The sequence below is a fragment of the Carassius carassius genome, chromosome 3 (genome assembly GCF_963082965.1).
Source record: "Carassius carassius chromosome 3, fCarCar2.1, whole genome shotgun sequence".
NCBI lineage: Eukaryota > Metazoa > Chordata > Actinopteri > Cypriniformes > Cyprinidae > Carassius > Carassius carassius.
The window spans coordinates 5,333,351-5,345,564 of record NC_081757.1 but is presented as its reverse complement, the minus strand read 5'-3'; the positions used below and the strand labels follow the sequence as shown (position 1 = coordinate 5,345,564).

Genomic DNA, 12,214 nt, shown 5'->3' with positions numbered 1-12,214 from the left:
ATAACAGAATTATTTTTTTTTTTTGGGGGGGGGGGCGGGGTGAACAAAGCATTGAAATAATTCACATTCTCAACTGCTTTACTTTGTTGATTTAATAAATTAAGATCAATTTACAAAACTTGTTTATTATTGGGTTGCCAAATAGCAACTTAATGTAGCACATTATGGAAAGCCCTTTTAACATTTAATCTATAAACTACTGGTATCTGTTTTCATGCTACTAGTACTTATTATTTTAGATACTAGTATCTTTTCCATTAAGTACTAGTACTTAATAGCTACTAGTGCTTATTGTTTAGGTACTAGTGTTTATTCTTTAGGTACTAGTGACTTTTGTAAAGTTACTAGTATTTATTTATTAGTTACTAGTTCTTAGTTCTTTTCTTTCATTATACTCTTCTTAAGAAAAAAATTATAAACTAATTCTTATTTTTTAGTTACTAGTAACTTTTTAGACCAGAGATATCCTGATATGAAAGCTTCAGCCTAAGTTCTGCCAGGAAGACTCAATTACTTCGTCACTAATTACCTTCATCATTATCCAATCACGTCTTTATACTTCGGTATAAAAGATCGGTACTTACACATGTTTGAGTTCGCAGATGCCGACGCGATAACAACCTCCACCCTCCCCACCACCACCAGGATGGTCCTGTCCTTACCTTCCAGGGGGGTCGGCTGCGCCCCTGCCTTCGTCTTCAGGCAGGAAATGCTGGTCCGCTACCCTCGGATTACGAACTATGGACGGGGCCTTCCGCCAAAGAAATTTATAATAATGCTTGCTGAGTTGTCAATAAATGTATGCTTCGTATATTTTATCTCCCGAGTCTTTCTGGTAGAACTTAATAGATATTAGTACTTTTTAAATTTGCATTTCTGCCCAGTGTGGTATCTGCCAGCAACATATAGGAGAGAGATTAGACAAGAAATGGAAAGAGGGAGACATATGTACTTTTTTGAGGAAACCACATAGAAAACATTTTTTTTTTATCAGTTTTGTAAACGCTGTAATTGCATAAACATAGTAACCCAATGTGTTTGTTAGTCACCAAGTGACCTCTAGTGGCAGGATGGAGATAAGTCCCCAGTTGTATTATCTATTATTTTCATATTTTTTACATTAATGTTCTGTCCAGGGCACACAAAATCCAAACCTTATGGTTTTCAGACATTCAGCTCTCGCTGTTTATGTAGCCTAGTAGATGAATAACATGCATATAGACATATTACTGATGAAACATGATCAACATTATTGTCTAAAAATATAAATTTAACCCAATCCATACCCATAATTTATTCCTAAAATCAGTGGGAAATGATATCTGATTAAAGAGGGTGTAGAAGCACCTAACTCTGATTTTAAGCCTAAAACAGATATTTCTTGAAAAGTTAAATATCTATTCTGATTGGTATGTCGTTCCAGGATCAACAAGGATGTGGATCCAGGAACATGTTGTACTTGATGAACTCACGCTTACCATTCTTCAAGCCATCTCAGGTATCTTTACAAGAATAAATTAAATTTAAAATCCAGTGCTAAACAACATAGCATTTATCATTGAAGTGGCATGATTTGTGCCTGATTCTGTTTAATGAAACAAACCATGTCAGATCACAAAAGGAAGTTATTAAAAACGCTCAAATGATGTTAAGTGAATTTGGAGTAAAAATATCTCAGTATACTTTTGTTGGACAACAGGTTTGTAATCTTTTTTTTAATGGTAACCAATTACCAAGATAAGATAACAAACAAAGCCAGTTATCCCTACTTAAAGTTTTTTGGGTGATAGCATCAATATGTTAGTCTTAAGTTGTTAGTCAAAACAGTGGCAAAATTCGCATTTAGAGGATATAAGCATGCAAAACTAGCAGTTCATCTCTTCATCTTCCAAAACGGCTCAACAAATTTCTTGATGTCACATCATACTTCATGTTCTCATCAAATCTTCTGATCAATCAAATGCTCTCTAGAATCAGAAATACCCTCCTCCTGCACTATAAATGTAGACGCTGAAGTGCCTGCTGAGATCAGTCACTTGTTCACAGTGTAGTATTTCCTGTACAGTGAATGCCTCCTAGTGCACAGCGGATCTCCATAGAAGTCAATGGCAAGAAATTTACATTTGTTATTAGTAACAAAATACAATTGTCACTAGTCAGTATTGAAATCAGTACTATTATCTAATGAATAAATACTAGTATCTAATAAATAAGTACTATGAGTTTGTGTTTCCCATACATTGTTTTTTTTTTTTTTTTTGTGGCAGTCTGCCACAATATCAGAACTGACCGCCACAAATAGATTTTCCCGAAGGCTTTGATTTCTTGAATAAACATCAGCAATGCAGGAGTCAAAGTCGAAGATACTAGTCCGGTTTAGAGATTAAATGTTAAAACAGCTTGCCATAAGCACATTAATATTCTTCTTTACTCGTCCAATCAGTCAAAACTTTCAAATTCTATATATATATATATATTGAATTTGAAAGTTTATATATATATATATATATATATATATATATATATATATATATATATATATATATATATATATATATATATATATATATATATATTCATAACGTTTAATATAGCTTATAAGCTTATTTAAAATGCCAAAATCTGGCTGTTCCCTTTTAAAATCAGTGGGGTAATTTAAGATTGTAAAGGTCCATTGCTTGTTTTCGGAAAATGTATATCCTCATCTCAAACCTTTCAATAAGCATAATAGAAAGACTCTGATCTGCACTTCACAGACAAACGCTCAGTTAACAACTCGAGGTGTGACGCGGTAATTGATACAGGATGGGCCTTTGTGTATATTCGGATTTCGCTTTGAAGTCTGCTAAAAAAGCTTGTCAAATGTTTATTCCAGTAAACCTGCTAGGCACCGGCAATATCCCAATTTGATCAAATTCAAAACACCCACAGCAAAGCAGACAAACCCATCGTTAGTTCAGACTAGTTCCAAATTAGATTGATGGTCACCTAGGCCGAACCTGATTGGCTAATTCGAACGTTCAACGATTCGGACGTTTCACAGCTGATTCATATTTTAAAGGGGACGCGGAAACGGAATCCGGGTCAGCTTTAAAACAACAGGGTGAACAGTTGTTGGTACGTGGGGCTTGCCAGGCACTGGGTGTAGTCCGCGTCTTTAATCTGTGATAGAGCAACGGAGTCGAGTGTTTGTCCGGAGTGCAGTCAGGTTTAGCATCACTTTTTAAACGACCAAAGACAACGAGTTTTGTTGAGCTGCTGTTGAGTTTTGTAAAGCTGTCTAAAATGTTTGAGGTAAGCTTGTCTTGTCTTCCTTTTCATTATTTTATTGTCACCATCTGTGGCTAATTATTATTCAAATGTCTCTGGTAATAGTAGCTTTTTACTTCGAGTCACTGAAAGGTGTTCCCATTTCTAACAACCTAAAATGTAAATTTTATATCTGAAAATTGCTTTTTTTTTTTTTTTTTTTTTTTTCTCTCTCTCCCCAGAACAGTCAAGATGACCTGTTTCTGTTCCCCACTGATGGCCTGAATGAGGCTTTCTTCCCTGAGGAGGGTTTAGGCAGTCGGAGCTTGTCCCTTGCCAAGGCCTTGCTTCCCCTGGTTGAGTCCCCATCACCCCCGATGACGCCCTGGCTCTGCTCCACTCGTTACAAGACAGAATTGTGCAGCCGTTATGCTGAGACGGGTACCTGCAAGTATGCCGAATGCTGCCAGTTTGCCCATGGACTCCACGACCTCCATGTACCCTCCTGTCATCCCAAGTACAAAACCGAGCTGTGTCGTACCTACCACACTGCTGGCTACTGTGTCTACGGCACACGGTGTCTCTTCGTGCACAACCTTAAAGAGCAGAGGCCTGTTCGTCAACGACGCAGGAGTGTGCCTTGCCGTACCTTTCGTGCGTTTGGGGTTTGCCCCTTCGGGAACAGATGCCACTTCTTGCATGTTGGGGGCAGTTCAGAATCCGATGGTGGGGAGGAAGAGCAAACCTGGCAACCTACGTCACAGTCACAAGAGTGGAAGCCTCGTGGTGCCCTCTGTAACACCTTCAGTGCTTTTGGTTTCTGTCTCTATGGCACCCGTTGTCGCTTCCAACATGGGCTTCCTAACTCTATCAAAGGTGTCAACTCAACCCACACATCCTGGCCTGATCAGATGACCAATGGGGGATCTCTTTCACCTGCCTCGGACATGTGCTCTCCACCATCCTCATCCCCTCCATCTGCCTTGGCTTCGCCGGTGTACCCTGACGGTTCTGGTCCAGTCACGCCACCATCGGTAGCAGTAGCCCACAACGCTTTCACCTTCAGCAGCCAACATCTGAACGACCTTCTGCTCCCCCTGGCCCTTCGGCTCCAGCAGCTGGAGAACCCTGCCACTGCTGGTCCTCAAGATGCTGTGGATAAGATGACATGATGATGATGATGATGATGATCCCAGAAGCTGACCGCTGTAAACTTTAACCGTGACTGTGCTGAATTTCTATTAACATGGTTTTTACTTGGTAGGTGTGTACAGTGTCTCTTTGCAACTTTTATTTTTTAAACTGCCTTTTGAGACCGATTCTCAAATGCTTGCTTTATTTTCTTAATTCAAGTCTGTCTTGTACTTCTAAAGCCACTTATTTTTGATTGACTGAATGAAGCCCCTTAAGTGTAAATTGAGACCATTTTAACCAGTGTGTGTATTTATGAAAGATTTGACTATGTATGTTTCTAACTTGTGGATATGTTCTATTTAAACTAAAATTTTATTTTAGAAACCTCTGCATCCTTTGCTCTCAATAAAACCTCCTAAGAGGATTTGTGTGTGGGGTTTTTTTTTTTTTTTTTTTTTTTAAACTGCAATGCTAACTAATGACAAGGTGACTGAAAGTTTTTGCTAAATTTATATTATAAATGTCCATAAGGTTAGGCATTTATGATTTTTTTTTTTTTTTTTGTCTGGGAAAATGGTTGCTTTGAGTATTAAGATCCATTTTTATACTACAAAAAGCTATCAATATTAACACACAAATAATCTAAACCAGAGGATTTAAGAGTTCTCCACTACCTGCCAAACTACTTTTGGATTTATAGTCTAACACAGAAGAAAAACAAGTTGGCGTAATGTGATTCACCCCTCATATATTAATATTTTTTTTTTCAATGTCTGTTTACGGATATTGGAAACCACAAGATCACTTCGTGAACCGATTCAAAAGATTCGCTAAAATGAGTCAATATACCTGAGCCCAGAATACATGCGCATGCGCGGAGATTAAGCCAATCAGGCGCGTCCCACCAATGTGTTGTATACCAGTCTGGAGAGATTAGCTGCTTGTGCTAATGTAGGAGTATAACGCTGGTGAAACCTTGTCGTTTTAGCTCTAAATCTTTAATGTAATTCAAAGCGTCTTTATTTAGTGATCTCAATAACTTAAATATGACTGAGAGGGAGGAACGGCGCTTCGCCGAGGTGCCCCGGGAATCCATCAAACTAATGGCCGAGAGCACCGGAGTGGAGCTCAGCGAGGAGGTGGCAGCTCTGCTGGCCGAGGATGTGTGCTACCGCCTCAGAGAGGCAACACAGGTCACAGACGACTTCAGGATTTCATTATATATATTAGAATTTCATGCATTGCGTGCTACTGTATATGGCTGTGTTTTAATGTCCCCTGCAAGCTGTTTCTGATGGGTTCTACCGTCTCAGCAAGGCCATTCTAATCGCTTAAATATTCACGACTGTCATTCCGAGGCTTTTACGGATTATTGTACATGCATTGCATGCTCTCATACATGCACCTGTCTTATTATTTAAAGCAATAGTAATGTGTGTTGTTAATCCAGATTTAAGATTATAACGCTTATCTGAAATGCATTTCATGCTCTTGTACATATAGATGTCTTGTTCTTTTTTGTGCTGATGGATACTACTGCACAAGAGATCCATGCTCACATGAGCCTAGTTTTTGTTTTAAAGCAGTGCTGATTTGTGCTACTGTCTTATAAAATGTTTCCTGCTGAGGTTTTGTAGATGTTTTTGCTTGCATGTGTTTATATTCTACTAAAGCATTTGCAATACAAGACTTTGTAAAGTGTCACACATTTTAACATTTAAGTTTGTACATTTTGTCTCTTTGTTCCACTACAGAACAGCTCACAGTTCATGAGACATGCAAAGAGAAGGAAGCTGAGTGTGGAAGACTTCAACCGAGCGCTACGGTGGAGCAATACTGAGGTATATATTCGTCATTCTGTTTGAAAGAGTTTTTAATGTTAATTGGCATTGTGGTGTTGTTTCTTACACTTCAACATCTGGAGAACAGCATTACACCCGCTGCATGTTTTCTAGACTGTTTGTGGCTATGGTGCACAAGATGCCCTACCGTTCCGTCCATTAAAGGAAGGAGAGCTTTTCTTTGTAGACGATCGGGAGATAAATCTGGTCGAGTTAGCACTTGCTACTAACATCCCCAAAGGCTGTGCAGAGACGATGGTTCGAGGTATGCCAGGTGTCATTAGTGTAATGTGCTCAAGTTTACTATCTTGCATTTGTTTAAAGACATGTCTGCTTTGTCTCATCGGCAGTGCATGTGTCATATCTTGATGGAAAAGGCAATCTGGAACCTCAAGGCACAGGTAAACCTCAAATATCTTAATTTCTGTTTATTTTAATCGACTTAAAATAAACAAGATAACATACTGCAAGAATTCAATAGTTCACCCAGCTCTATTCTGTTTTGGTTTATTTGTGTTGTCTTATTAGTGCCCACTGCTGTTCAGTCTCTATCAGAGGATCTGCTGAAGTATTACCAACAAATAACACGAGCCATTTTAGGAGAGGACCCACATCTCATGAAGGTACTTACTAGGGCTGCACGTGATCGTCATGTGCATCTCGTCAGTAAAGCCAGTTCTGTGATTAGTAGTGAATCTCCATCACGTGCTTTAAGATGGAGCGGCATTTAATACACAGAGCCATAGTTCGCTGACAAGCTACACAATATTGCATTCATAATCGCAAATGAATCACATTCGATTATGAAAATTGCAATCATACCATCCCAAAACTTTTTAACTGTAGTGTATTCATTTTATTAATGTGCCTAGTGTTTTCTCTTGCTAGTATAATAATGTTTTTATTTTTCCATCAGGTGGCTTTGCTAGACCTCCAGTCCAATTCAAAGATCGCTGCACTCCTGCCTTACTTTGTTTACGTCATCAGTGGGGTAAGTTTGTCCATGGCATGCAAAATCAAATATTTCCTTATATAATAATGACCTTTTTTGTAATAACTGTAAAAATGTGCACCTTGATTCATTAAGTATGACTGTCTTTCTTTCCTCTTTCTTAGGTAAAGTCAGTAAGTCATGATCTGGACCAGTTAAACAGACTCCTACACATGGTGAAGAGTTTGGTGCAGAACCCGTACCTGTACCTGGGCTCATACGTGCGCAGTCTGGTGTCTAGTGTCATGTACTGCATCCTGGAGCCTCTGGCTGCGTCCATCAACCCCCTCAACGACCACTGGACCCTGAGAGACTATGCAGCCCTTCTGCTCAGCCACATCTTCTGGTATTTCTTTAGCGTCCTTCAGTAAAGTAATACTTGTTAAATTCTGAACTTTTATTATAAGTATTCTGGTAATCTGAAACTTTAATCAATCTATCCAGTTTAAACACTACTCTGACTGATTGTTTTTTTTTTCTTTTCATGTTGACTTGTAGGACACACGGTGATCTTGTGAGTGGGCTGTATCATCAGATTCTTCTGTCTCTGCAGAAGGTTCTCTCCGATCCGGTTAGACCTCTCTGTTCACACTATGGAGCTGTAGTGGGTCTGCATGCTCTTGGCTGGAAGGTAAACACAGACAGCACAACAGACAGCACAGTGTTTTTTACTACTAAATATCAAACTGTTTGTGTGTATGGGTTTTGACACAGGCTGTTGAACGTGTGCTGTATCCTCACCTCCCTGCCTATTGGGCGAATCTACAAGCTGTGTTAGATGATTACTCTGTGTCCAACGCTCAGGTGAAAGCAGACGGCCACAAAGTCTATGGAGCCATTTTGGTAAGTACAGTACTTTAGACAGTGATTGTGGTGCATAAGTTTTATTTCAGGATGCTGATATAAATGTATTGATTTATTCAAGTTCTATGTTTGTACACATATTTTATTTTGCTGGAAACCACAGAGAGTCCTAAAAGCTGCTTCATTGTTAACAACAACTGGTTTATAAGAGCTCCTCATTGGAAGTTTGGAAAGATGGTTTGAGCATTTTGTGTTACTAGTTGAAAGTTATAAGAGACCCAGTCTGGAAAACTAAAAAACACCAGATTCATGCGAAGCTCACGGGTAAAAAAAAAAAAAAAAAAAAACACAGTGCTGCTCTTCATTTTGAAACATGATGTGCCTATATTTATTTTAAAAATTGCTGTGTTTTAAAGGTGTATTGAGATTTAATTTTCATTGTTCACGCTACCTTCCATCCAACACTTCATGATTAGCCCAGCCTAAATGTCTCTTATCTAAACCTCTAAAGTCAAGTGACCACTTTACTTTCCTCCCTAAAGGTGGCGGTAGAGCGTTTGCTGAAGATGAAGGCTCTCAGTCTGACCTTGGCAGCAGAAGGAAGTGGTGCTGTTCTACCAGGCACTACCACAGGGGCTGTCGGCTTCAGAGAAAACTCGCCTGGCCTCAGCCCGCCTCCCGAACCTCTTTCAGAACCCCCTCTTGGCATTGCAAGCCATCTCCAAGCAGGTGGAGCTGGCTGCCCATGGGAAGAGTGGACTCCTGCATCTCTTCCTGCCATGTACTGTGAACTCTACTCCTTTTTTGGAGACAGTCTGGCTGTTCGCTTCAGCACTGACCCGCCACTAGGTGGCACCGCTCCTCCAGGTCCCTGCCAACCACTAGAGGGCAGGAAAGAGCCAGCAAGCAGTGCCCCCAATCTTGAGAATACCCGGAAAATGCCCCAGCTAACTGCTAGTATGAATATAAGCCCACGACAAGATGGAAGCCCTCGTATGGAACCACAACCACCTAGTCTGGCTGCCACCGTACCAGGGAGGTAGGAGTTGAAAAACATCCTAGTAATTTTCTTCATAGGGGAATTTATCTTTTTTTTTTCTCTCAAATCAGAATTGCGAGATATAACGGTAAAACGATAAAAACATTTGAATTCTGAGATAAATGTCGCAATTAATTTTTAATTTTGTAGTGGAAACAAAATAAACTTGATATTTTCTCAGGAACATTTTTTTCTTTTCTTTTTTAGAAAAAGTGTCATAATTTCTAGAGAGAAAGTCCAGAGAGATAAACTATAAAAAGTCTAAATTGTGAGATGGAAAAAGTCACAATTACCTTTTATCCTGTGGTGAAAAACAAGTTTCCGTAGATTGTTAATGATAACCTACAAAAATACAGACCTACTGTGAGTGTGAGCTACTAGATTGTTAATAGATGGTGTATGCTTTTGTTAAAGCCAACATTATTTAGCTTATTTCTTTAATAATTGTTAAATGGAGGAATTCCTAGTGAAAAACTACATTACCCATGATCCTCCAAAGGAATCTCTGATTTGTGACAAACAAATTGCCAAAAGATGACATAAGTCATTCTCTTTTCACTCTCAGACTGCTTCAATATATGTGTGTTAATTGAGATATTGCAATCAATGTCAAATATAGTGTTTACATATATCTTTACATTTCAAATCTTCTATTTTTTCTTTTTGATTGCCGTTCGCAGTGTTTCATAGGGTTTCTTTTTTTCTACTGTTCAATCCATTTAGTCTTGTATCTTTTGTCTTTTTGTCCAATTTTCAAATACAAACAATGTAATATTGTGATTCTCCTCATAACTGGTTGGAACATGGCTCAAACGAAGTCTTTTTAAAAATCCCTATGATGAGAATGAATGTGAAAAATACTTCAGCCCTGCCTTAAATGATACTGACCCAATCATAAAACTGTCCAAAATGTTTAGCAGAACTTGGTTCATATTATGATGATCACATTTTGTTGTTTTGTGCGTTTCTTACTGGATGTCTCTTTATGTCCCTTGTCTGCAGATCTCTTGCCCGCTCCTCCTCTTCTTCCTCCTCCTCCTCTTCTGTCTCACGTTCCAGGTCATCTTCGTCACGTCCTGGACGTTCAACCAGCCAATCCCGGGACATTTTCCCTAAAGCCCGCTTCCCGCTGCCTCAGGCTGGACCTCCTGCTTTTTCTTTCATTATTGGCGGGCGGCAGATGGGACGACGCTGTCAGGGTAGACGCTTTCAGACGAGCTTTACCCCAACTCCACCTCCTACTACCCTCCCACCTCGTGTTTATGCCCACAAGCTACCAGTCATAGGGAGAGTCAGCAAACCTGTGCGCCGATGGACATGTTCCCATTACTCACTTCACCTGCCGCTTTGAAATCCACAGACAATGTATGTGTTTAGAGACACATGATCACAGTGACATCTCATCAATTGGCTGCATCTTAGTAATTACATATGAACAATTCTATATGCTCTATGCAACAAGGCAAGTTTCATTGGGAGGAAATTATTTTGAATCAATATCCAGGATTTTTATGATATAGCTCTACTGATTCTCTTATAGTTATTTCTGTTTGTATTGCAGATAGTATAATAGAACCTGACACCAAATAGTGTTTATTTTTTAAGTACTTACAGCAGGTTGTTGAACAGATACTTCTATACAATTGCCTTGTATATTAGAGTATGTATGTGTGTAAATGCCCTTTTTTATGATGTAGGCCTCTAAAAATAAATACATTATGTAATGTTCTTGGTGATACTTTATTATTTTGTATTTAAACTGCCCAGTCTGTTTATAATGCTAGTGATTTTCATTTTCTTAAGCCTGGTATAATAATCTGCATGTCAAATCTAAACAGTCCCATCATGACCCGTTTTAATTATTTTACCAAAAACTGCTTTATGCATTACTCTAAAGGAGTTACTCTAGAATTATTCCAGAGAATAATTCTTAAATGATTATGCATTTTGATAAATCTAAAGCATTCTTTTTAAAGGGACAGTTCCATCAGGCTTTGTATTCTTTCATTGAACACAAAAGAAGTTTAAAAGTCTTGAAATATTTTTCTAAACCGTACAATTGAAGAAAATAGTGATGCACTTGGCACCTGCCAGTGATGCCTTCATAATGTACCAAGTTTGATTAAGCACATATGTGAATGAGAGAGAGATGGTGGGACAATTCTCAGTGACTAACTTAAATATGAGTCTATCCAAGTCAAGTCAAGTAACATTTATTTATATAGCGCTTTAAACAAAACCGATTGTGTCAAAGCAACTGAACAACATTAGTTAGGAAAACGGTGTGTCAATAATGCAAAATGACAGTTAAAGGCAGTTCATCATTGAAATACAATGATGTTATCATCCAGCTCAGTTCAGTTTAACCAGTATATCTGTGCAATCATTTGCAATCAAGTCAACGATATCGCTGTAAATGAAGTGACCCCAACTGAGCAAGCCAGAGGCGACAGCGGCAAAGAACCAAATCTCCCATTGGTGACAGAATGGAGAAAAAACCTCAGTCTGCCCCTGCCAGTTCTCCTCTGACCAGATGAAACCAACAGTTCAATTCCAGCCTGCAGCAAAGTCAGATTGTGCAGAAGAATCAGCTGTTTCCTGTGGTCTTGTCCCAGTAGTCGTCTGAGACAAGGTCTTTACAGGGGATCTGTATCTGGGGGGCATCTAGTTGTCCTGGTCTCCACTGTCATTCAGGGCTGAAGAGGTCCTTTCTAGGTGCTGATCCACCATCTGGTCTGGATACATACTGGATCTGGGTGACTGCAGTGACCCTCTGATCTGGACACAGACTGTACCTGGTGGCCACGGTGACCTCGGAACAAGAGAGAAACAGACAAATATTAGCGTAGATGCCATTCTTCTATCAATGTAACAAGTACATCGGGTGGTATGGGAAGTGTTCCCGGTTTTGGTTTACCTAATTTATGCAGCCTAAAAATCCTTTAACAGATTTAGATAGAAGCGTATTTGTGTGATATGTATAAGCCAGGTTAAAGAGATGGGTCTTTAATCTACATTTAAAATGCAAGCGTGTGTCTGCCTCCCGAACAATGTTAGGTAGGTTATTCCAGAGTTGCTGGAATATGCGCTAAATATTCCAGGTATTATCAAATTGCCAGTTTTGAGAACGCAGTGGATGTGGAGCACTATCATGTA

General features: G+C 39.2%; 2 protein-coding genes across 2 annotated transcripts; both read left to right on the top strand.

Moving 5' to 3' along the window:
• The first annotated feature begins 3,095 nt into the window (after positions 1-3,095).
• cth1 (cysteine three histidine 1) lies at positions 3,096-4,807 on the top strand. The gene is made up of 2 exons (XM_059526258.1): positions 3,096-3,294; positions 3,492-4,807. Exons 1-2 carry the CDS (start codon positions 3,286-3,288, stop codon positions 4,419-4,421), a joined length of 939 nt encoding a protein of 312 aa, XP_059382241.1. The 5' UTR covers positions 3,096-3,285; the 3' UTR covers positions 4,422-4,807.
• Positions 4,808-5,273: 466 nt separating this feature from the next.
• On the top strand, positions 5,274-10,776 carry taf6l (TAF6-like RNA polymerase II, p300/CBP-associated factor (PCAF)-associated factor). Its single transcript, XM_059526233.1, has 11 exons — positions 5,274-5,576; positions 6,138-6,224; positions 6,339-6,489; positions 6,575-6,625; positions 6,753-6,847; positions 7,141-7,215; positions 7,341-7,561; positions 7,714-7,846; positions 7,930-8,058; positions 8,562-9,058; positions 10,061-10,776. The coding sequence occupies exons 1-11, from the start codon at positions 5,430-5,432 to the stop codon at positions 10,407-10,409; spliced, it is 1,935 nt and encodes a 644-aa protein (XP_059382216.1). The 5' UTR covers positions 5,274-5,429; the 3' UTR covers positions 10,410-10,776.
• Positions 10,777-12,214: the final 1,438 nt, after the last annotated feature.

Coding starts and splice junctions, on each gene's coding strand:
- taf6l (XM_059526233.1), top strand. CDS start 5,430: ATGACTGAGAGGGAGGAACGGCGCTTCGCCGAGGTGCCCCGGGAATCC. Junction 6,490..6,574: donor TGCAGAGACGATGGTTCGAG/GTATGCCAGGTG, acceptor TCTCATCGGCAG/TGCATGTGTCATATCTTGAT. Junction 8,059..8,561: donor AAGTCTATGGAGCCATTTTG/GTAAGTACAGTA, acceptor TCCTCCCTAAAG/GTGGCGGTAGAGCGTTTGCT.